Genomic DNA, 23,547 nt, shown 5'->3' with positions numbered 1-23,547 from the left:
TCGGTTGACAGGGAATCCTTACTCCCCCAAACACATGTCCCTACCTCTTGTGTGTCCAGAGGACCGTGTTTGACCAGCTCCCTATTTCATATTGCTTGTAGGATTTATGATATTGATCACTATTCGTCATCCTCACCTTTCATCTATTAGGAATATCGTTTTCATTCATATATCGATTCGATACTATGAAACCGAAAAAAGACATTACAGAATCCCCACTTCTACGTCGCTCTGATATAGTTTATCAAAAAGAGATATCAACGTTAAACTAACAACTCAACTTTATGAGACACGGGATGATTTCAGCTTCTTCATCCTTAACTTGCCATATCTTTACAGCAATATTTCATTATTACAGCATATGGTGTTTATACCACGCAACTGATTGGATACGCAAGAGCTTGTTCTGAGTAGGATAAGTTTTCAAATCGGACATGTTACTGACAAACAAGTTGATGTTAATGGGGTTTCAACAGTCTCGTTTAAAGTCAGCATTTCACAAAGTCTGTGGTCGTTATAATGATCTAGTTTGCCAATGCAACCTATCATTGGGTCAGGTGCTGTCTGACGTGTTTCATACCGATATATAGGCCGTTCGTGGTACACTGATCTTCACTACGCATAACTCCGTTTACGTGATCAAGATGTAAGGCTCACGATGGGTGTGACCAGCGGACAGGTGATACTTACTCCTCATAACGACCTGATCCTACCTTTGGTATACCAAGAAGTCCCTGCTTCCTAATTATCTATTTTGCATTCCGTATAGGAGTTCTGAGATTGAAGACCGTTCGTTATCTTCACCTTTCTTACAAAGGGATCCTTTTCGTTGTGTTCTGAATTAGACAGCTGTGCATAAAAATCAGATATACATTCAAATTAACAAGGTATTTTTGATTCAGTTGAATTCCAACGACCAATTGAAATGCCATGGATACGTCGTAAGAATTTTAAAAAAACCTAGTGAGTCGCTGTTTCTCCTGTCAATGTACGATTCACAGTCAAAATGAGTAACAGTTAAAACGTGGTCTCGTAAAATGAAAAAAATTAAAATATCTGATTAGGAATGAGATATGTTTTAAACAGACATGAGAAAAATCATACTATGAAACACTATTCTGCATAGAATGTACAAATGAGCAATGCACGAGGAATAAAGTGTTCTTTAGTATCATTATTTTCCTGTTACGTGACATCGAATCAATCTTGTCATACTTATATTTCCTTATGTGAAAATGAAGCAAACTATTTGCGTGTAAGTTGGTTATATTTTTCTCGTACACCCAGATGTTACAACACAGATAGACAACCATGGTGAACATTGCTGTTTGAAAATCCTTCCACAAGTGCCTCATGAAGAAAAATGTACTGGTCCTGAAATAATACAAGGAACATGTATATATATATATATATATATATATATATATATATATATATTAAAAGAAATAGAATAAACAGTACACAAAGTTAAAAATTTAACGCTAGCGCTTTCATTTTATAATCCTCAGGCGTTACATTTTAAAATAGTTTTGAAATGTAACGTCTGAGGATTATAAAATGAAAGCGCTTGCGTTAAATTTTTAACTTTGTGTACTGTTTATTCTATTTCTTTTAATATTTTATACCGGACACTGCTATTTTTTTAAAAACACAATTTGGATATATATATATATATATATATATATATATATATATATATTTATATATATATATATATATATATATATATATATATCCTACTTCAAATCTTTCTAAATCTCAAAATTAAAGCTCTAGCAAAAGAAAAAGATATTTGTCATAAAAAGGAAAAAGTCAAAACCGGAAAATGTATGTTGGCATGGATCTTTCTGAGTACAGGAAAAGAAAAATTATCAGAATTTCATTATGAATTTATGAATTCAGATCCAAGTGCCTAAACGGTCAATCATAATTAAGAATGATTAATTTCTCCTTCAATCCAGAGTTCCCACACGGCAATTGTGGTTAAGGTTTTCATTAAGTTATGTTTGGTCATGAAAAATATTAACAACTGTGAAGGAGAAGAATTAGACGTAAAGTACCACACCATATGTGAGACGCGGTGTAAATCGAGGATGAATTGTCATTTTTTTTTGTTAAATATAACTATTTAAAAATTATCATCATCAAAACGTACGACTTTTTAACACTGTACATGGTCATCAGCCACAATGAATTTAAAACTAGCTATTTTCCCATCATAGACCGCTTCTTCCTTAGTGAAAGTGGAACACGGAAATATTAAAATCTTTGATCAGTCATCCTAAATATTACTTCGCTAAACTGTACTCTAATTTTACGCACATATACTACGAAATTGATGTAAAAAATCATGGAGTTGCTCATGAACGATGTCGAAGAAGTCTGCTCATGAACGATGTCGAAGAAGTTTTCCATCCAGCAGTGTCATGGAACTTTCATGAACGCAAATTGTGCTCCTTTGCTAATTGACCTCTTTTACATTATTATAGGTCCGTTTATGGGGCATAATTTTATCTTCTCATTTTACATATCAATATTTATTAACCAAAGATGCTAACGGCAAACTGACGACTCAACTTCATGATAAACAGGATTACTTCAGCTTGTTCAGCATCATATTCAAATAGGGGGTATACAGACCAATAAGTTCTAATGGGCTTCAAATCAGCGGTTTGAAACCTCAAAGCTCGTTGTAATGATGTTATTTGCTTATACAACCTATCGTTGGGTTGAATGATCGCCAAAGTGTTTCACGTCAATTGTTGTGTCGTTCCTTACATGCTGATTTTAGCTGATTGAAATATAGGAATATTGGCGGTGTGAACTATCAGTAGGAGATAGTCACTTCTCCCTGGGCCCATAGTCCGACCTCTGGAGTTTTCTGGAGTTCATATTTACATTGTTGTAAACGTTGTTTTCGTGATAGTTAATATGAGATTGATCACTGATCGTTGTATTAACTCTTTTCTTTCATACATGTACGACAAACAACACACAAAGACGTGCAATATATGACGGAAGACGGCAAATACATGTAAATAAGTGTAGTGTAATGGCACTCAGACTGAAGTTACCGGATTAATCTGAACGTTGGGAATGGTACTGCTAGGATACCCTGAATCATGTGATATTGCCAACACATATATGGGCCTTACACAAGTTTGCACAGATCCTCCGCGCTGCTGTCGTAAAGAAGCAATGTACCCCTTGACATCAATTGTTTCTTCTGCAGTGCCCTCTTCCAGGAGGTAATCGAATGAAATGAATGTTCCAGTTCTCCCAATTCCAGCGCTACAAGATCAAGAATAATGATATGATAACGTGTTTCCTGGTATGAAGCTGTTTTATAATGAACTACACTGTACGTAAGAATCTCATTTCAATGATAGGTCACACCTAATTCGTATACCTGCAGTGAACGACTATCGGTCCATCAGATGCAGTGAGTCCATTTCTGACCAAGTTACGGAAATAAATAAGTGACGTCGGATCAACGGGGATGGATTTGTCTGGCCAGGTGGTGAAGTGAAACTGTGTCACTTTTTTCTCTTCTTCCTGTAGTGTAATTATGTACATGTATAGAGTGTTACATTTTAGAATGAATACAAGTACAGGTTAATGTTAGAAAGGGATGTCCCACATGGTGATATGGAGATTGATTATAAGGTATGCTAACTGTAACAGTTTTAACACATGTCAAAGAATGATTAAAGTTCAATACGCCTTGGTGTGTGATGTAGAAAACAGAGGAAAGAAGCACCTGAAAATGAACAACCATATATCGCAGTACGTAGTGGTCATACACATCCACATTGTCCAGTATTATGGTGTATTGACCGATGTCCAGATCCGTGTCCGGCCAGTACTTCAGACACTTCATCTGAAACACGTAGACCTCAATTGTTTAAGAGAGCAAACGGTTAGATTATTAGCGTGTTTGATTTAAAGAAAAACAATACACAGATATGTTTGATAGGGTTACTATCCAATTTCAGAGACATAACTTGAGTTTTACCTATCTGCATTCGGATAAAATGATTTAAATTTAAGCAGTATTATTCCTGCCTATTGTAATGAAGTGCATGCGTACTTTATTCATTATCCAATCATTGCTTATTGATATCAACTAATCTAAGTTTTTATGAATGGGTATTTTAACAAAGTGACTAACGAAATGTTTGGGATCATTCACTAGTGACCAATTTCATATTTTGCTTTGTAAAACAGAGCATTCTAGAATTGTGCTTTAATATAAACAGACTGTAGAATTTGTGGTTAGAACTGCAATGTTTAAATCATACCCTCACATTACTCTAAACTGTGCTAAACTGATTTGGGATTTCATATTTCAACGGTGTGATGAAAATATTTATTCTTGTGACTGAATTCAGCTCAGCAGTAACCAAATAACGGATACTGCTTTATGGATATATATGACTGAGAGTTGGGATTATATTATTGTAAACAAATGCTTTTCTTTAATTGTGTTATTGACATTTTTGCCCCATAACATACTAGTGTACACATTTTCTTTCTGGATATTCGTTTGTTGTCTTTGATTAAGATTGTCTGCCATCCGGATCATATCTTAACCAATATAAAAACGCCAATCATTCAAATAGTCATTCTACTTATTCTAAAGTAGCTACCCTATCTCCTTCGTACAGATTGGTCAGCATGACGATCCTTGTGACGTCATTCTGCCAGATCATCGTCCAGAAATCCTCCAACGTCTTTGGATTAAAAGGACCTATGTGTGTTTAAAGGTTTAGTGATATATTCTTATTCAATTTTGATGAAACAACCACAAATATGTGAGTTTTCTTAAAAATATTTCTTATCCATCCAATAGCATTAAGAGTTAAAGAATTGAATTGTTTACATCAGTGACTCGTTTTGTTTTTGAAAATGTAAATGTGTTTTCTATAATAGTGGGTCTACCTTGTGTGGCTATGTACGCCCGCTCTTTGCTGAAACCCTGAAAATAAATCATTGAAACTTGACCTCGCTTGAAAGATATAAATTCCTTGTTTGATTGTTATGGTATTTAGTGCGTGGGAAATCCATTCAAGGAAATATAACAAGTGGCCTCTAGTGCTGTTGTAGCTATCGGCCATTCCGGAATCTAGGAATTATTCATTCATATTATATTACAAGTGATGTCTAGTGATTTTGTAAGTATTGTGATGACATACTTACATGTATGTACGATGCATTGACAAAGTCATCGTTCTCATTTGCATATGTTCTCATCAATTTCACGCGATTATAATCATCTGAAAAAGGATAATCAATAGAAATAATTTCTGATTGTTGCAAGTACATATGTAAAGACAGATATTACATATCACAGGAAGTCGAATAATTGTACATTACTGTAGCAAAGAGACAGATAAAATACATTGGAACAATCGGGTATCAAACCTCAAACCTTTGATCTAATCACTAAGCTACCAAGTCTGATGTTCATCCATCTGTCTGTTTATCTATCTATCTATCTATCTATATATATATATATCTTTCTATCTATCTATCTTTCTATCTATCTATATATCTTTCTATCTATCTATTTATCTATCTATCTATCTATCTATCTATTTATCTATCCATCTATTCATAAAAGCATTCTTCTAATCGAAGAAATTAATGAACATGTTTTAGAAAAAAAACACAGAACTTAAAATGACATAACGAGTAAGTAAGGAGTACTTAACACATTTCTTCTTTATAAACTGGAAACGTGAGAAGAAATGTCCGTGAGATTTGAACAAGTCTTAACACTAAAATGGTGAATACTTAAGAAAAGAATTTCAGTTCTGAAAATACATGAGGGCATGAACTGGGACGTCTTACACCAGCATACTTCATGAAGCGCGTTTGTGCTTCTTTTAAAGATTGCTTGCAAAAAACATCGCAATTCATACAAGATGTAATTTTCGAAAATGGAATTTATTTTTTAATAATCACAATGATTTTTGTTTTTCAGAGAAAACGTCAGAAACGCCGCACATGTCCTTAAGTGTGTACTCACACGGATAAATTCCTTTGTATCGGTTCCCCTTTCTACTGGAAACCTTCAGAGCATTGGAATAGGACTCTAGTAGTCCAGTAGGAAGTTCCTATAATCAACCAGAAATATGCAAATACATTAAATTCAGTATGAAGGAAAAAGATCAGAGTTTATTTCATTCATTTAATGATACAATATACATGTACGACTTATTGAGTGTTGTACATGTTTTCATGAAGGGAAAATAGATTTGTGTTTTTCTCATTATCAGAAAATATGCTATAAATGCTTTGTTGACTTAATAAGTCCTTGATGAATACTTAAGAGTACGAGATTCATAATAAAACTGAATGCAAACATCGAATTCTTTCTCCAGTATTCCGTTGTTTCTTTTTTCTGGTAATTCTCTGATGAACTGATCAATGGAGACCCTTTGTGACGTCAGATTACTGTACTCTACAGTGATGATTTCATCCTCAACATCGCCAACCTCGTTCTGGGGAATCTCCTCTAGTTCGGATTCAGTTCTTGATTCTACTCGATGGAATTCCACGGAAAAGACATTTTCCTCATTTGTTTCCACTTTTGGAGGTTTCGTTCTTAAATGAGCACAGATATTAGGCAATTTACAAAATTTAAGACGACGAAAAACAGTAATTCAGAATCATTATTCTATGTACCGTATATTCCTACATATTGCTGAGAAATATGTATTTGTACTTAAATCAACAGACCACTAACAAATTCATGTATGGTCTCACTCTTTCTCATCTACTAGTCATTTTGCGATATAAAATACTTCCGTAAAATAAGGAATCTACAGAAATGCACATTTCGCCACTAGAATTTACAATTTTAATTAATTTTGTAACCCATGCTCTTAATAGAGTCGGCAGCTTGAGAAAACCATAGCAATCAATAATTAGGTTGTTTAAGAAAAGTGAAAATAACATATCTCCTACAAAATCTCATACAAAATAAAAGGTAGGACAAACACGGACCCCTGAAGAAACCAGAGGTAGGATCGTGTGCCTAGTAGGAGTAAGCACCCCCTGTTGACAGGTCACACCCACCGTGAACTCTATGTCTTGATCAAGTAAACGGAGTTATCTGTAATCAAAATCAAGAACTGCAAATAAATCGTCATGAAACACGTCAGACAGCATTTGACCCTACGACAGATTGTACTGACAAACTAGATCATCATATATATGTAAGACTCTTAAATGCGATAGTCGCTCTAAAGTGTGATGGGCAACCCAAAATGCGATGGTCTGCGCCAAAGTGCGATGGTTTTTTAACGTTACGAACGCCAAAGTCCGATCATGCAGGGTTCAGTAACGTTTGTGATGTCACGGCATTGTGACGTCATTCTTAACGTCTTTCAAAATAATACCGGGGAAATGCAATGCCAGTGTCTTGTATTATGCGTGGATTTTGCACTGATATTTTGGTGAAACAACACACGGTTGGTACAGTCTGTACCAATACACTGTGTCGTTTATAAACCAACGAACTTCTGTGTGTCACTCCATCGCACTTTGGAGCATTAGTGTGTGCCGTCGAACTTTGCAGTATCACACTATCGCACTATGACACATTCGTCTCACAACATCGTACTTTGGCATGTCATACCATCTGTGTTTGGCGCAGACGATGGTACTTTGGCGTGACAATCACACTTTGGAGTGTAATCGTTCTTTGGAGTGTTACATATTTAACGACCATAGAATTTGCAAAATGCTGACTTGGATATCTATGGACATTTCTATTATTGGCCTTGCTCGGTGATATGTGAAACGGTTACCTTTTTTTAAAGCGGAAAATCACTATAAAGACCAAAAACACAGCTATCACCACGAGAACAGACAGCACTATGATGGACTGAGTCTGGTCCCCTCTGTTGGATCTGACCTCTGAAGAAATACCTTACTTTTACATATATCCATAATACGCATACAACATATAAATTTTCCAAATAATACACATTGTATATGTACAATACTGCATGCTTATGGGTTTTTTTTACGAACACAAGAGAATCATACCAAAACTTCACTACACGCTAATAAGGTGATATCAGGTTGATTACAAAATATCAGAGTATACCTTGTATGTCGTCCAATTCCTTAGTAATAGGTGTGTCTTCATCTGAGATGGTGCTGTGTGTAGCCCTTTCTGTTTTCGAATCTACAGATTACCCGTAATTAATAATCGTTTTTAAAATGCTTTTGTTTCAGTAACTAGTTTAGTTTATATTAGTTGATACTAAAGGGGTATGTATTCAATGAAAGCCTGGAATAAAAAGTCTTATACATTGTACGTCATGAAGATTTGTAATAGTCACTTTCAAAATTGTTGATAGAATGCATGTTCCATGTGACCTGATAGTAATGTTTTTAGTTTGATTCGTTTCATTATTCACTAATATAAATCGGAAATACATTCTTAAATAGGAATTTACTTTATATATTTAAGCATATGCACAAAAAATAAATCTCATAAATCATATAAAAGATACAAAAGTAAGTAAAGGACAAAAAGGAAATATCCACTGTTGATCCGTTATTTCGCTTTAAAGCCTATGTCTTGATCATGTAAACGGAGCAACCCGTAGTCAAAATCAGTATATAACGAACGGCTTTATATGTGCCGAACACGTAAAGTTAATGAACAGTAATCAATCGCATAAATCCTACTGTTATGGGTCAGAACCTATCATATGACCAGTAAGAATTAAGTATAAAGATATTCAAAAACATTTATACAATCTATATACACTTTTTGAAAAAAAAAATATAAGGATAAGAAATCATTAACTTATATTAGGTATACAATATCGGTGCCCAATGCTGGTTTAATGTCGTGAGGAATTAATGTACAAAACGGTTACAAATCGGCTGTGAAGTCCACTCAAAGTAATCCAGATTTTTATCTCAATATCTTCTAATCGAGTGCTTAATACCACAAGATTTACAGTGTATTTATATTAAAATGAAGTTTACAGAGTTTTCCTTTTTATCACAGGTATTACGTCATCTTGTATACTTAACTGACAACACCAGGTGTCAATCAAGTACAAATATATTATACAACACCCCATTAAAACGTTTGAATGGCGATGAAAACTTAATTCTTCACAATTGAAAACCGGAATCGATATACATTTGCATATCTGCAACAAATTAAAACAACGATCAAATGCAAAAACAGAGTACACTTATGATAAGGCAACTGCAATAACATTGTCTTTTCTTTTGATATGTTTAATATCAATATCAAAATAATAATCTTCATCTTGTGAATAAAACCTTCACTACACACTATCAGTGATTATGAAATATTAGTAAATACCTTGAATGACGTTTATTTCCTTAGTAATAGGTGTATCTTCGTCAAAGGCGATGCTGTGTGTAGCCATTTCTGTTTTCCAACCCTCACATATACCTGTTTTCTGGTCACACGTGGAGTCGAAACATACACCAGTGATAGGACTACAGGATGTACACTCTGCTTTACATTTAGCGCAGTTTGGTCCGTAGTGCTTTTCGGGACAAACTAAATGTATAGTTTCATTACAGTAAGACAGGCAACCAGTTGATACTTGTTTTAAATCGAATAATATTTCCCTTGATACATGGTCTTGAAATAGTGGTAACTGGAATCAGAATCATATCTCTCATAATCAAAATGATTTTGCGGAGATAAGTGTTCCTACCATTATTTGAAATAAACTATCGAAATATACAGTTTTATTTATATTTGTGTGAATCAACCTGTTTTTCTATGCTTTTTGGTCAAGTTAAAATGTAGTTTACATTTCACAATACTTAGATTGATAAATATTAATAGAATATTATAGAATGGATGATCAATTACTGGCAAAGCATTAGTGAATTATAACTATTCAATCATATTTACTTATGGGATACAACTCAAACAGCCTCAGTGGTCCATAATCCGTTCTTCTTATTATAATTATATTCCCTGTCAATTCCGTGTAACATTCCAAGGCCTTTTCGTTTTTCTTTAAGATCTCTGATACGGTAAAACTGAACTTCCGACACAGTGTGGACGTGCTGGTTGTTAGGTCACCATCTTTAACATGTATTTCATAATGTCCTGATGTAAAAGAGAATGTTTTAAATCAATGTGAGATACTAAATCAGTGAGTACAGTTTATGAATAGCTGAGGATGATATATTCTACAATGATATATATTTTGTAACAAGAATGATTTATTATAAAAAGTACCCCAGAGTTGTATGACGAAAATGACATTATTCCATGATTAGACATAAAAGAAAGAGCTCTTGACATAAAATAAATGATCAGAGTACATGAGTGTATAGCAATTGTTTATCATATATCACCTCATCAAGATAAAGGTCTTAAAAATGGGTATAACCTATTAACAGGGAATACTTTCTCCTCCTGGGTACCTTAAGAAAGGTGAAGATGATAACGAACACTGATCAATCCCAAGATTCCTATCAACAATACAAAATAAAGAGTTGGGCAAACACGGACCCTGGATATACCAGAGGTGGGAGCGGGTCCTTAGAAGGAGTAAGGATACCTTGTCGACCAGTCAAATCAGTCAAGAGCCCAATGTATTGATCAGGTAAACGGAGTTATCACTAGTTGAAATCAATGTGCAGAGAACGGCCTACCAATTAGTATGAAAAACGTCAGCCAATGATAGGTTGTATAGGCAAACTAGATCGTTATATCGACACCAGAATTTGTAAAATGCTGATTTTGAACGAGACTTTTGAAACCCCTGCATCATCAACTTGTTTGTCAGTAGCCTGCCTCGATGTAAGAACTGATGATACGCAAAACAAACTCCTGCGTATTGAATCAGTTAAGTCCCATAAACACCATATACATATGATAATAGAATATTGCTACATAAATATGGGAAGTTGACGATTCAGAAGCTGAAATTATCCTGTTTATCATAAAGTTGACTTGTTAGTTTGCCGTTAACATCTGTGTATATTTTCAAGAACATATCCAAGTATAAAGCAGAAGTGGACGACTTCGTGGTAACAGCAAGATATATTTTCTTCCCACGTAAAAGTTTTGGAATAAATTATGCTTAACAAAAATATCAAAGAGATAAGTTAACAAAGGAACACAATTCATGACCATGGGAATTCCAACAGACTATTGGAAGACCTGGTCACCAAAGACTATGATGATATTGTCAATGAGGAACTCCAGCATATTTTTGTTTTCAACTTTAGAGAACTTGTGCGTGGAATCAGAGTGATGTTTAACAAAATAGTTGTTTGGGTCACTGATCACTAGATATGAATGTTTCCGTTTTCTATTTCTGTTGAAGAAACAACTTTCTATGATGTAAAAAAAACTTCAGTCTTTAATATACCGTGAGGAATGGTCGTACAAAGTGTTGAAAATTAATACGTTTGGATGTTATTCATTTGATAAAAGCTTTGCGATTTCAAGTTTACTAGAAGTTTTCATAGTCCACAATGAATTTGCACCACTTCTAGCGTATGTAGTGACACAGTACCTTTGAAGTTTTTCCTTCAAATCTGTTAATATTTTTGTGAGGAGCAAAGATAGTGGCTTGGAAGACCATTAACTAGATCCAGCAATCTATCTTTGTAAGGGTATTATGAAGTTTAGAAATCCAGTATAGGTACATATGTACGTAACGCATACTCATCCGATCCATTGACCGGAATATTAAATGTGTCTAAACTAAATCATGGCTTTGAAGTTCATTTTTGAATGGACAGTTTGAGTTTAAGTACGATTACCAAAAGTAGAATTAATTTCAATTTCGTTTAAAATACAGTTGTAATTATGAGCCCTACAAAGGCAATGTTATGACATGATATGACTATTGCTGAAACAGCAAGGGTTTACATTTGACCTGCTCTATATTTCATATTCTTTATAGTATTTAGGAAATTGATCACTGTTCCTTAAAATCCTTCTTTTTTTTTCATTATAGGATATTGATTGATAAATGGTATATTGTTTAAGGTCCCTCTCGAAAACAATATCACTCACATGGAAACGTCACCATTGCCAGTGAAGTGCTAAAAATTCAACTCTATGCACTGCTGCTATGGAAGTTGAGCAGGCAGGGATCTTTAACTTGAAACACCTGCTTTGACATGGTGCCTTATATTTTAGGTCTAATTCGACGGAACGCCCCGTTTAGAGCAAGGTGTAGCAAGGACCTTTCCAACCCAGATCACAATGGGATTACAACATATTGAGAAAATTCAGGTCAATTCAATGAATGAAGGGTGAAGATAACGAACAGTGATCAATCTCATCAATCTTATAAGCAATACAAAATAGTTAGTTTGGCAAACACAAACTGCTCGATATATCAGAAGTGGGGTCCCTGTCAACTAGTCACACCCGCCGTGAGCTCTATACATTTGAATCGAACGAAACTTGTGAAATTTCGAAGGTCATATGAAAATTATGTTTTACGCTTGATTGGTTACAAAGAATTGAATACAGTAAATGGTGATCAATCTCAAATATCTTATCTCTCATCAACATTAGAGAACATGGTAAACGCATGCTCCTCGAGATATCAAAGGTGGGGTCAAGTGCAAAGGAGGAGGAGGAGTAAACATTCCTTTTCGACCGGTTACATCCGCTATGAATTCCTCTCATTTGAACAAGTATACTTATAATGACTTATCAAACATTTACCTCCCCTGACTGATAAAAGTATCCATTTCATCGCATAGTTTTTATCCAGTTTCAGGAACCAGGAGGCCTGGTCATTTTCGTTTGAATGGTAATATGTGTCCATGTCGCCGTCTAAGGCTTCGGAATCCGTATAATTCACTACGATCGTTTGACTCAAAGGAGATATTCCTAAACAAAGGCGGGAAGATAGTGAAGCATAAATAGACGAATAAAATCGTTCTTTTTCAATCATTGAATTTATGTAATATTCTTCATTATTTGCTTAAAAGCAGATAAAAATTGAAAATCCTTATGAAATATAATTTTGGAGAAAGAGAATTAAATTTGAAGGAAAGTAGAGTAAATTAGATAAAGTGAATGATGTATACAGAGGATATGTTTGATGGAAATTAGGATTGCATCCCTCTGCATTTACCTATTGGTTTAACATCAAATATTTTCAATGATCCATTTCCTTTTTGACGAATAGTTATTCTATTCACGTTCTCGATGACAAAAGTTGGATATTTACATGTCATCAATCGTTGAAGTGATCTTAGTTTACTTCGATCAGGTAGACAGAAGTACTTCAAGGGTCTTTGATCTTCAGTATTTTCAACATATATTTCATAATCCGCTTTTGAAAATAAAAAACAAAGAGATTATTACAATTATTGATTAAGAAGTACTGGTGAAATCGAGAAGAAGTATAAAATTGTTATTACCAGTACCAACGCTGACATAGATCCAACCAATTGTTAAAATATTGTCCAGCTCAACAAACCACCACTGATTCACTCCATCATTGGTCAAAGAGAAGGTCTCCATGTCGTCATCACAACCAAGACTGGCAACAAACGAAGCGTTAGTTGATGACTGCAGAACGTGTTTCCACACAAATGGTGATGTCCCTAGATAATTATCAACGAATGGAAATTTGATTTCACCATAATAAAGTAGGATGCAAATGATATGGGGTATATAAACAAGACATCTAAAACCAACTCCGTAAAATTTTAGTTTAGATATCTGATCGTAGATCGTGAACATACGATTACGTTTACGATCACGTTGAGTTCGGCGACCGTTTCACGAAACATGCCATAGTCCTTGCACTTACGATTTACGTCTGAATTTGTAGGACTCTATACTATGTGAAGGTAAATTCAAATTTAATTTTACTATGGAAAGAAATATTCAGTCATTATCTCTGCAAGATTTCGATTATATCCTTATCGTCTGCAGTAATCTATGAATACATTTCCATGTTGTCAATAAAAATAATGAACATTTTGAACCTGATCTCTTTTGAAACGTTCAGAAAATTTCTAGAGGGTTAAACAGAATGATAGGTTTTTTCTCTTTTTTTATTTTCAAGAAACTTAAACTTGGAAAAACAATCATGAAAAATATAAAGATCTATTTTATAGAATTTCAAATACCGTGTATTGATGTGCTAAAATGAATCAAGTTTCCATCAATAAGTAAAATATATTCTGTTGGAATTCCCATGAGCACGAATTGTGCTCCTTTGTTAGCTGACCTGTTTTTATATTCATATGAAGCAGAATTTATTCAAAAACTTCTACATGAGAAGAAAAAAATCTCTCGCTGTGACCTTCAATTCGACTTTTAGATATATCGATGACGTTTTGTCTATTAACAATGATAGCTTTCATTCATATGTCGATTTGATATATCCCTGTGAGCTCGAAATAAAGGATACCACAGAGTCGTCCATTTGATTAAAAGTAGACATTAACGGCAAACTGACAACTCAACTGTATGACAAACGGGATGATTTCAGCTTCTCCATCGTCAACTTCCCACATTTATGTAGCAATATTCCATTATCACCTGCATATGGTGTTTATATATCAGAACTGATTCGATATGCAAGAGCTTGTTCTGGGTATAGTCAGTTTTTAAATCGAGGTAAGCTACTGACAAACAAGTTGATGGTACAGGGATTTCAACAGTCTCGATTGAGGTCAGCATTTCGCAAATTCTATGGTCAATACGACCTCGCATTGGGTCAAATGCTGTCTGACGTGTTTCATACCGATTGTTAAGCCGTTCTTGGCACACTGATTTTGACTGCGGATAACACCGTTTATCTGATCAGGATATAGGGCTCACGGCGGGTGTGACCGGTCAACAGGGGATGCTTACTTCTCCTAGGCACCTGATCCCACCTCTGGTGTGTCCAGGGGTCCGTGTTTGCACAACTATCTTTTTTGTATTGCTTGTAGGAGTTATGAGATTGATCACTGTTCATTATCTTCACCTTGCATTCAAAGGACCAAAAAACCCAACAAGAAAAGAACATATGATGATCTAAAAATTATAATAAAGGAAAGAGCATAGGTGTATTGGAAATCCTATCCTTCATCGAAAACACTTTAAACAATGGATATATCCATGAAAATGGATATTGGCTGGAAATTAAAAACTCGTCTTTATGACAAACGGGATGAGTTCAGCTTCTCCATCATCAATGTCCCATATCTTTGTATCAATATTCCATTATCACCTGAATATAATATTGATATATCTCAGGTGAATCGATACCCTAAAGGGTGTTCTGCGTAATATATTTGTATGTAAATCGAGGCAGGCTACTGACAAACAAGTTGATGTTACAGGAATTTCAAGTCTCGTTTAAAGTCAGCATTTCTCAAATTTCTATTGCCAAAATAATGATCTAATTTGCCCATATAACATACCATTGGGTCAAATGCTGTTAGAACTGATTCATAGCGATTGTTAAGCCGTTCTTTGCACACTGACTTTGACTGCAGATTACTGCATTTGCCTGCTCGGGACATGAGGCTCACAGTGGATATGACCGGTCGACAAGGGATACGTAATTCTCCTAGGCACCTGATCTCACCTCTGGTAAGTCCAGGGTTCTGTGTTTGCTCTTTATTTTGTATTCCTTGTGGAAGTTATGACATTGATCACTATTGGGTATAGTTGCCTTTCATGCACTTGTTTTAATTTTTGTTGTTGTAAAATACGGGATTACATTATTGATATATCCGTATGAATCTCAAACAATTCACGGACTCAATTCATTCCTGAAACTAGAAACTTATTGTTTCCTTGAGTTGTTATCTTTTTTTCCGATTTGGCGTGTAGACATATATACTTCCAGCTAAACGTGATGATGTAGATTATGCAGATCGTTGCTTTAAAATTATTGATATTGTCCGAAGGGTCCGATCACGACCTGTCTCTTTCTTGTGTATATGGTCTGTATTATAATAAATTACTATCGACCTTCGTCAAACTCTAAAGACACGTTCGACTTGGAACATTAGGATACCCCACCCCCATTACTAAATTATGATACTTTATCATAGTTTCCTAAACAAATGTATTATCTATCATTGTAATGGACATGTATATGATATTAGTTTGTTGCATTTAGATAGTGATAAAAGAAATATTGATCATAAATGTGATCAATCACAGATATAGATTAACTGTCACCGAAGAAAAGTTTTAATGTCTGAACACATGTACAAGAATTAATGTCTTGAAAATTCTACCCAATGTTATATATACATGTACATTAATGGTGAAGCAAGCACAGAGAAACCCCTTTCATTTTTGCCAACTGTTTTTGTTACTATTACACGCAATGTTCGATATATTGACTCCCCTTCCCAATTAGTAAGTAGTTATGAAATATAAGAATGAAACGATGAATTTAATGTCTTTACATTTAATTGTGCCTGCTAACATTAATGTAGGTCTTGCTGTGCGTAGCGGACTGCACAATAATTCTTTGTTAAGGTAGAGACCGATAGCAACCACGTGATCAGTAAAAATCGTGTATTTTCACGTGAAATTATTTTTCGGAATTCCGTACATCGCCATAGAGTAGTTGAAAAATAAAAAGGGGTTCCGAAAGTACAAGTTGTTGCTGTGACTGAATCGATGATTGAGAGGGTCGTCTCGACGAAAGATATACAAATTTGGCCATAGTTTAGATAAGGAATACGTCAATGTAATAATAGTGGACTAAATGTTTCGTCCGTGCAGAATGGCACTTTTTACCTCACGAAATTCACCACCATGCATAGCTGCGCTACGTAAACAAAGTTGTTGATGTAGCGTGATCGTGATGTCCGAGTGCTGCGAGTTTCAATACTGTTTATGTAGTCATTAAGAGTTTAAACAAAGTTTGTTCTGAGAAGAGGAATTCGATGGATGCATTCAACGTGGACAACGAAATCATTATTTCGTTTGGTAAGTGAAAAAAAATGGCAAATTGAATTTGTATTCAACCCACTTTTCCTCTGCTATTTCACGACGCGATTTTATAATAACATCTATAAACGCTGTTTCATTTGTTGTGCATTTATGTATTCCATATGTGCCCAAAATATAACTCCTGCATGTGCATGTAATTGTAAATGGATGTCATGTATATGCCAGATTTGAAAAAAAAAATAGGGCTCTCACAAGTTTGGGGGGGGGGTTGCACTAAAATTCTATTTGGTATAAATGATAGTACTTATAGTATCTTGAAATTTCATTGACTTAAGAAATATTTCAAATCTGGGGGTTCATGTTTCATGCAAGCATGTAGGTCTACAAAACTTTATTTAAAATATTTGTAAAATCACAAGCCCCCCTCATAGGCAAATAAATGTATTGTATGAAAATAAGATATGTATGTCCTTCTCTTGACCCACACTCCGTAAAGGAGACAGGTCTGATAAATCTAGAGTTTACTTGTTTTGATATTATTAGAATGAACTGGCAGTTTATGAAAACATATCTGTCATCTCATATTGTAATATGATAATTATGATGTTTATTCACCTCATTAAGGACCCGGGGGTGGGAGGGTATGTACAGTTTAAATAGAAGGTAACTATAACAATATGAAATAAATAACAATCATGCAGATGTACTACTATTGCAAGAGTTCACATTGCTGAACTGCACACATTTAACATACATGTAGTGTTACATATGTAATACTGATTTCAGACAAGATTTAAAAAAATTAACATAATAAAATACATGTTATGTGTGTAATTTTCAATATATCAGCATTTTAAAGTTCACTAAACATGCATTGAGACACACAATTTTAAAATTGACATTGTCTGACACAGTATAATTAATGATTAATACTGACTGTGCAAATATTAATTATGATGATTTTTTTCTAAGCATCATCCTAAGGACCAGTGCAAGTTGAAATGGGCTTCCAGCTAACAACTTCAACAGCAATTTGCCATGAAAATCAGCAAGAAAGGTACAATATTTTCTATCTTAGTAAGATAGAATTTTTCATTTTAACACCAGACATTTATAAAGACAATTCCTAGTATATTAGATATTCATCTTTTTTTCAATATTTGAATATACAGAATATATTTTTTATAACAGGTACTTCATTTACATTGATGATGTCATATCCCCTGGACACCACAACTTTACAGGTTACAGAGAAAATTCAAGAACTTCTGCAAAATGTGGGACTTGGATAGAATCAATAATGTATTTGTGAGCCCAGAGCAATGGATATATTGTGGAACATACTAAAGTGAATTTAATGGAAAACAAGTACATGTACTCATGTATTACATGTCTTTTTTAAAGACAATAACATTGTATAAATATAGAGGAAGTGTCATTGTTGATTATTCTAAGTTTTTGATATATCAAAATCAGTAAACATTTCTAAATGAAAATAAAATACCAATTTTATAACTTTAATCAATGTGTTTGAATTTCTCATTTTCTAACCCCACCCCACCCCCGTTACACACACTCGGTGCATATATACTGTGAATGCAATATGCATGCATTCTAAGTTATCCAAGCCACCGGCGCGAGCCCCCTTAAAATTTTTAAGTTTAAAGTAAATCGTGGTCTCTTGTTTAGAGAAATATATACGATAAAAGAAGCCATAATTTCCCCAACTCTCAGAGAAATAAATGTCTGACAAAATCTTTTGATTTGTTGAATTACTTTTAGTGGGAGAACTGCTACTTTTTCCAAAAACCCTTAAAATTTGCGTTATTTTATTAATTTCACCTAATTAGAAATGACAGAAAATAATAAAAATGACTACATAGGAGACATATTTTAAGCCCTAAAAAATCTGTAAAATCCAGGAGTTTCTGGGGGAATCCCCCCCCCCTTCAAGGCGGCCCCCAGACCCCTGCCTCATACAGTTGCACCCCCTCCCAACTTCAATTCCTGATCCGCCCCTGAAATAGCTTATAGAAACCTTCTTATATGCAGTATATAATTGTTCAATTTTCAAAGAGGTAATTTGGGAATGCTTAAACATTCTAAGTTATAAAAAGGTCAGTAGTTTATCTCTGCTGGCTGAATCTTTCTTCTCAATGCACCGAGTGCAATTCATGACGTCTATGTTCCTGCTCATTCTTTCTCCTCCATACCATGCAGTATATTAAAGGGGTTGGGATGTAATGAAGACATTTGTTTTAACAAATATAAATTGTATTTCAATTTTTTATGGGGATTTTTATTTGGGAAAACTCTTGATATTAATCATCAAATATGATGACGTATGATAAATCTATATTCTGAGTGTAAGTGCACAAAGGTCAACAACGAGAACTACAACAAAATATAAGCTAAAATTTGAAATACATACTCTCTGTATTATATTTATTAATTTAAAAAAGGTATTACAAAGAATCTTCGAATTTCAGCAAGCTGTTTTTGATGGATTGTTTACAACATCTTTTAATAACCCTTTTTCTTACGAAAATGTGTAGTTTGTTAAAAGGGGGTGGGGTTAAGAATTTTTTGCTAGTTCCATATTGAACCCCATTATGGTGTATAATTTTTTTCATATATTTTACTTACTAATAGACTGACCACTTAATGAAATAAAATAAGAAATTTGATGGGTAATTTTTTTACAGCTTAAGCAAAGGTATGACCCTGTGTGCAAATATTGTGCACTGTTTTAAGGTAATTGGCCAATGTAGCTCTGTTGAAGTAATGTTGTTGCATGTTAATAATGATTGCTGAACTTGAAATTGATGTGTAATATACAATTATGTGAAAGGTTGTTTGAAACCATATATGACAAGTTATGATCCTTTTTACAATAAAAATGTTATAGCTCTATTTGTATATTGCTCTCTACTTATTTTTCTTCACTTTTTACGCTTTACAAGGACTAAAGAAGGTGTTGTTAAAATCGCCATATATCTCAAAAACAAGGTCGATTACCTACATTGATTTTTTATTATGTTTTATATCGAAGCTTCATCATAAACATATATCAAAATAAAAAAAATTCAATGGTTAATTTTTTTAGCATCAACCTATCAATCTCTACCTTAAAGCAAGTCATTGTGATTATTTTGTTCCTCCATAGTGTCAACAACCTCAGCTAGGTAACCACAATCATAAAATGATATCCGATAGAGCTAGCATAGCGGTCATATGGCTCGTTCGCGTGCATGTAGGAGCACTTACGACAGTCCTGGATCACTTGTAGAACTACGATAAAATATTTTCGTCAACCACAAATTGTAAAATGTATATTGAAGCGATCATTTGTGCTACGTTCACGTATTCGATCTACAATTGCTTAGCGAAATGACCGCCACAAATAAACCAGTCTTTACGTCAATGTTCACAAGTGTCTATTAAAACGATATGTCGAAAAATGTGATAATCAAACAAATGAGAAACAAAATATTTCCATTCAAGTATTCTGGAAATCCTTGAAATATAAAGGTAAAGATAAGAAATAGTTATCAATTTCAGAACTCCTATAAGGAATACAAAATAAAGAGTTCGGCAAACACGAATCCCTGGATACATGTATATCAGAGTTGGGGTCATTTGCCTACAAGGAGTAAGTATTCCCAATCGACCGATCACACCGGTCATGAGTCCTATATTTTGATCTGTTGAAAGGAGTACATCTTAGTCAAATCATTGTGCCAATAGCGGCCTAGCAATTGGTATGAAACACGTTAGACAGAATTTGATCCAATGATAGGTTGTACACGCAAACTAGATCATTATAACGACCAAACATTTTGCGAAATACTTACTTTAAACAAGATTGTTAAAATTGTAACACCAACTGCTTTGTCTGCAGTCTGTCTTGATTTGAAAACTGATCATACGCATAAAACATTCTCATGTATCAAAGCAGTTTATATATATAAACACCATATGCAGGTGATAATGGAATATTTGTACATAGATATGAGAAGTTGATGATGGAGAAGCTGAAACATCCTGTTTGTCATAAAATAGAGATGTTACTTTGCCTTCAATATTTATTTTCAATAATTAGCCCGATCCCGTGGGGATTAGATTTAGAATAGGTCTTCAGTACCCCTTTTTTGTCGTAAGAGGTAATTAAATGGGACTGTTCTTTGAATGAGATCCCCAAAAATGAGGTCCCGTGTCACAGCAGGTGTGGCACGATAAAGATCCCCCCCCTGCTCAAAGGCTATAAGCGCCGAGCATAGGCCTAAATTTTACAGCCCTTGACCGGCAATGGTGACGTCTCTATATGAGTGCAAGATTCTCTAGAGGAACATTAAATGATAAAAAAAATCTATCAATCAATCTAATTACGAAACAGATATGAGGGACTCTGCGGTGTCTTATTTCAAGTTCACAGGGATACAGTATATCGAATCGACAAATGAATGAAATTGATTATTGTTAATAGATAAAACGTTGTCAATCTATCTTAGTATCGAGTTGAAGTTTACAGATAGATATTTTTATTCTCATGTTTATACGTAGAATTCCAAATACAATTTACCCTAAACTAAAACACAGTATCCATGGCATATTAAGTGTTTATATCCATTACAGTTAAAAGTACATAGTCTGACAGGTGAACCCTAAATTAATGTCCTGCAGAAATACCAAGCAATATAGTAATTTTAGCAGAGTTAACGAAAGAAAAAGATAAAGCACACGGAGAGCAGCTCCACTCTTAAATATGCTACAGATTATCTTGGTATGTTAAAAAGGATATGGAAATATCTTTTTCATGGAAAATCTAGCGCAAAGCCCTTTTATTTTATCAAATTAAAGCGTGCGTCACATGAATATGTTATTTCATATGGAAAAGATAAATAAATTTACTTGTTTTTAAAGAAAAGAAACCGATCATAATGCAGTTTGATTTGTTCATTGAAATCAGTTTTCAATACTTCTATCATTACCTTTAATCGTTGGAGCCAAATTATTACATTATCCATACATGCCCTTTTATTGGAAAGTTAATAAATTCATTTAAGAACGATCACTTACCTACTGATCTAGTGAGCAATATTACATAGAAATATGTAATCCATAAGCACTTGAGGTTAAGAATCGTCATGATACTCACACACAATGATAAAATAAAATATTATTGAACGACATCAACACTTCCTCAGGAAAGAAGACCTTTGGTACGCCCAATTATGAGGGACCATTTCCCGTTGGATTATAATGTCACTTTGGAAAGTGCTAATAAAACTTCCGTCCGCCTGAAAACTCCATTGCTGATACAAATTCACGGTACTTTCATTTCCATGTTATAATTCACTATGGGAGGTAAAAAAGGAATAGCAACCATTCCTCAAAAGAATGCAAATATAGGAGAAGGACAAAAGAGGACCATCGGGATATAGATGTATGACACATACAATAAATTTTTATGCATTGGTCACTCAAAATAGAAATTTCATAGATATTAAAATTGACGGATAGCATAGTGCAGTCTGAATAGCCTAAAAATACCCAAGCGTGCAATATTGCAACATCAATTTTGTTATTAGATATCAAATCTACATATGTCGCTGAAATATTTTTTTTTAAAAAAAACTAAGAATTTCGGATTTGGGAAAATATCATGAAATATCATACAAAGTTTGCGTATTTTTAAGAAAAAATCGTTGAAACCAAATTTTATTGGGGTGAAATATATGGTATATATTTCATAAGTTATTATAACATATGTTTTATCTCCGCTTTAATTTCAGAGAAATGTTTTCTTATTAGAATATGTCATTGTTAACCATCAATTATGTACACTTTTATAAATCTCGGGATTAATCCAAATCTTTCATATATATATATATATATATATATATATATATATATATATATATATATATATCCCATCGTCATCGAAAGCAAGTTCTTTCTAGACTTGCCTAGATGGTCGAGCGGTCTAGCGCGCTGGTTGCATGCTGCTAGGAGATTTGGTTCCGCGGATCGTGAGTTCAACCCCGGGGTAGGGGTGGAAGTGGGTATTCAAATAAAGTGAAATTGTCTGTGCTTTCAATTGAATATTTCTTCACTTAGGGCAGTTATGTTCATTTAAGAGTTCATTGCTATTTCCGTGCTTTGTATAAAATATTTCGAATGGAATGTGTATCATGTATGATCTTTTTGGATGTACGTTGAATAACTGCATCCCATTTCCATTCTCAATGACCGTGTAGCGTGTGAGAGCGTGACGAGAATTCCATCGTCATCGAAAGCAAGTTTTTTTTTAGACTTGCCTAGATGGTCGAGCGGTCTAACGCGCTGGTTACATGCTGCTATAGGAGATTTGGTTCCGCATGTCGTGTGTTTAATCCCGGTTAGGGGCGGAAGTGGGTATCCGAATAAAGTGAAATTGTCTGTGCTTTCAATTGAATATTTCTTCCCTTAGGGCAGTTATGTTCATTTAAGAGTTCATTGCTATTTCCGTGCTTTATATATATACTAGCGGAAGGTAAAAACTGAGCATTATGTAATATATGAAAAAATAATAAATTATAACAATGAACCAATTTTATTTTTTGTAATACTGTTAACAAATGTAT

The 23,547-nt window shown here is 34.2% G+C and overlaps 1 protein-coding gene and 1 long non-coding RNA gene across 4 annotated transcripts; one reads left to right on the top strand and one right to left on the bottom strand.

Annotated features, from left to right (window-relative positions):
• Positions 1–1,058: 1,058 nt before the first annotated feature.
• LOC125656054 (receptor-type tyrosine-protein phosphatase alpha-like) lies at positions 1,059–22,205 on the bottom strand. 3 transcript variants are annotated; one of them, XM_056144223.1, is made up of 17 exons: positions 22,001–22,205; positions 13,426–13,611; positions 13,137–13,337; positions 12,722–12,889; positions 9,932–10,132; positions 9,365–9,568; positions 8,120–8,200; positions 7,818–7,926; positions 6,369–6,609; positions 6,032–6,119; positions 5,200–5,276; positions 4,942–4,978; positions 4,650–4,750; positions 3,761–3,880; positions 3,410–3,555; positions 3,156–3,291; positions 1,059–1,374 (listed from the first exon to the last, which is right to left on the bottom strand). In XM_056144223.1, exons 1-17 carry the CDS (start codon positions 22,068–22,070, stop codon positions 1,291–1,293), a joined length of 2,250 nt encoding a protein of 749 aa, XP_056000198.1. In that variant the 5' UTR covers positions 22,071–22,205; the 3' UTR covers positions 1,059–1,290. The 3 variants fall into 3 exon arrangements, with proteins under 3 accessions (XP_056000198.1, XP_056000199.1, XP_056000200.1); XM_056144224.1 differs by lacking the exon at positions 8,120–8,200; XM_056144225.1 differs by lacking the exons at positions 12,722–12,889; positions 13,137–13,337.
• Positions 16,639–18,528, top strand: LOC125656067 (uncharacterized). Its single transcript, XR_007363012.2, has 3 exons — positions 16,639–16,957; positions 17,894–17,978; positions 18,113–18,528. It is a non-coding gene; the product is annotated as an uncharacterized LOC125656067 (long non-coding RNA).
• Positions 22,206–23,547: the final 1,342 nt, after the last annotated feature.

The sequence above is a fragment of the Ostrea edulis genome, chromosome 7, assembly GCF_947568905.1.
Source record: "Ostrea edulis chromosome 7, xbOstEdul1.1, whole genome shotgun sequence".
In the NCBI taxonomy this organism is placed as follows: domain Eukaryota; kingdom Metazoa; phylum Mollusca; class Bivalvia; order Ostreida; family Ostreidae; genus Ostrea; species Ostrea edulis.
The sequence above is the reverse complement of the archived record's forward strand: the minus strand, read 5'-3'. Positions and strand labels throughout refer to the sequence as shown.

Bases quoted from the DNA above. Each gene is read 5' to 3' on its own strand.
- LOC125656054 (XM_056144223.1), bottom strand. From the start codon at position 22,070: ATGACGATTCTTAACCTCAAGTGCTTATGGATTACATATTTCTATGTA. The intron at 13,338-13,425 runs GTAATAACAATT...TATTTTCAAAAG, and splicing joins CTATGTCAGCGTTGGTACTG to CGGATTATGAAATATATGTT. The intron at 7,927-8,119 runs GTATACTCTGAT...GTATTTCTTCAG, and splicing joins GGAATTGGACGACATACAAG to AGGTCAGATCCAACAGAGGG.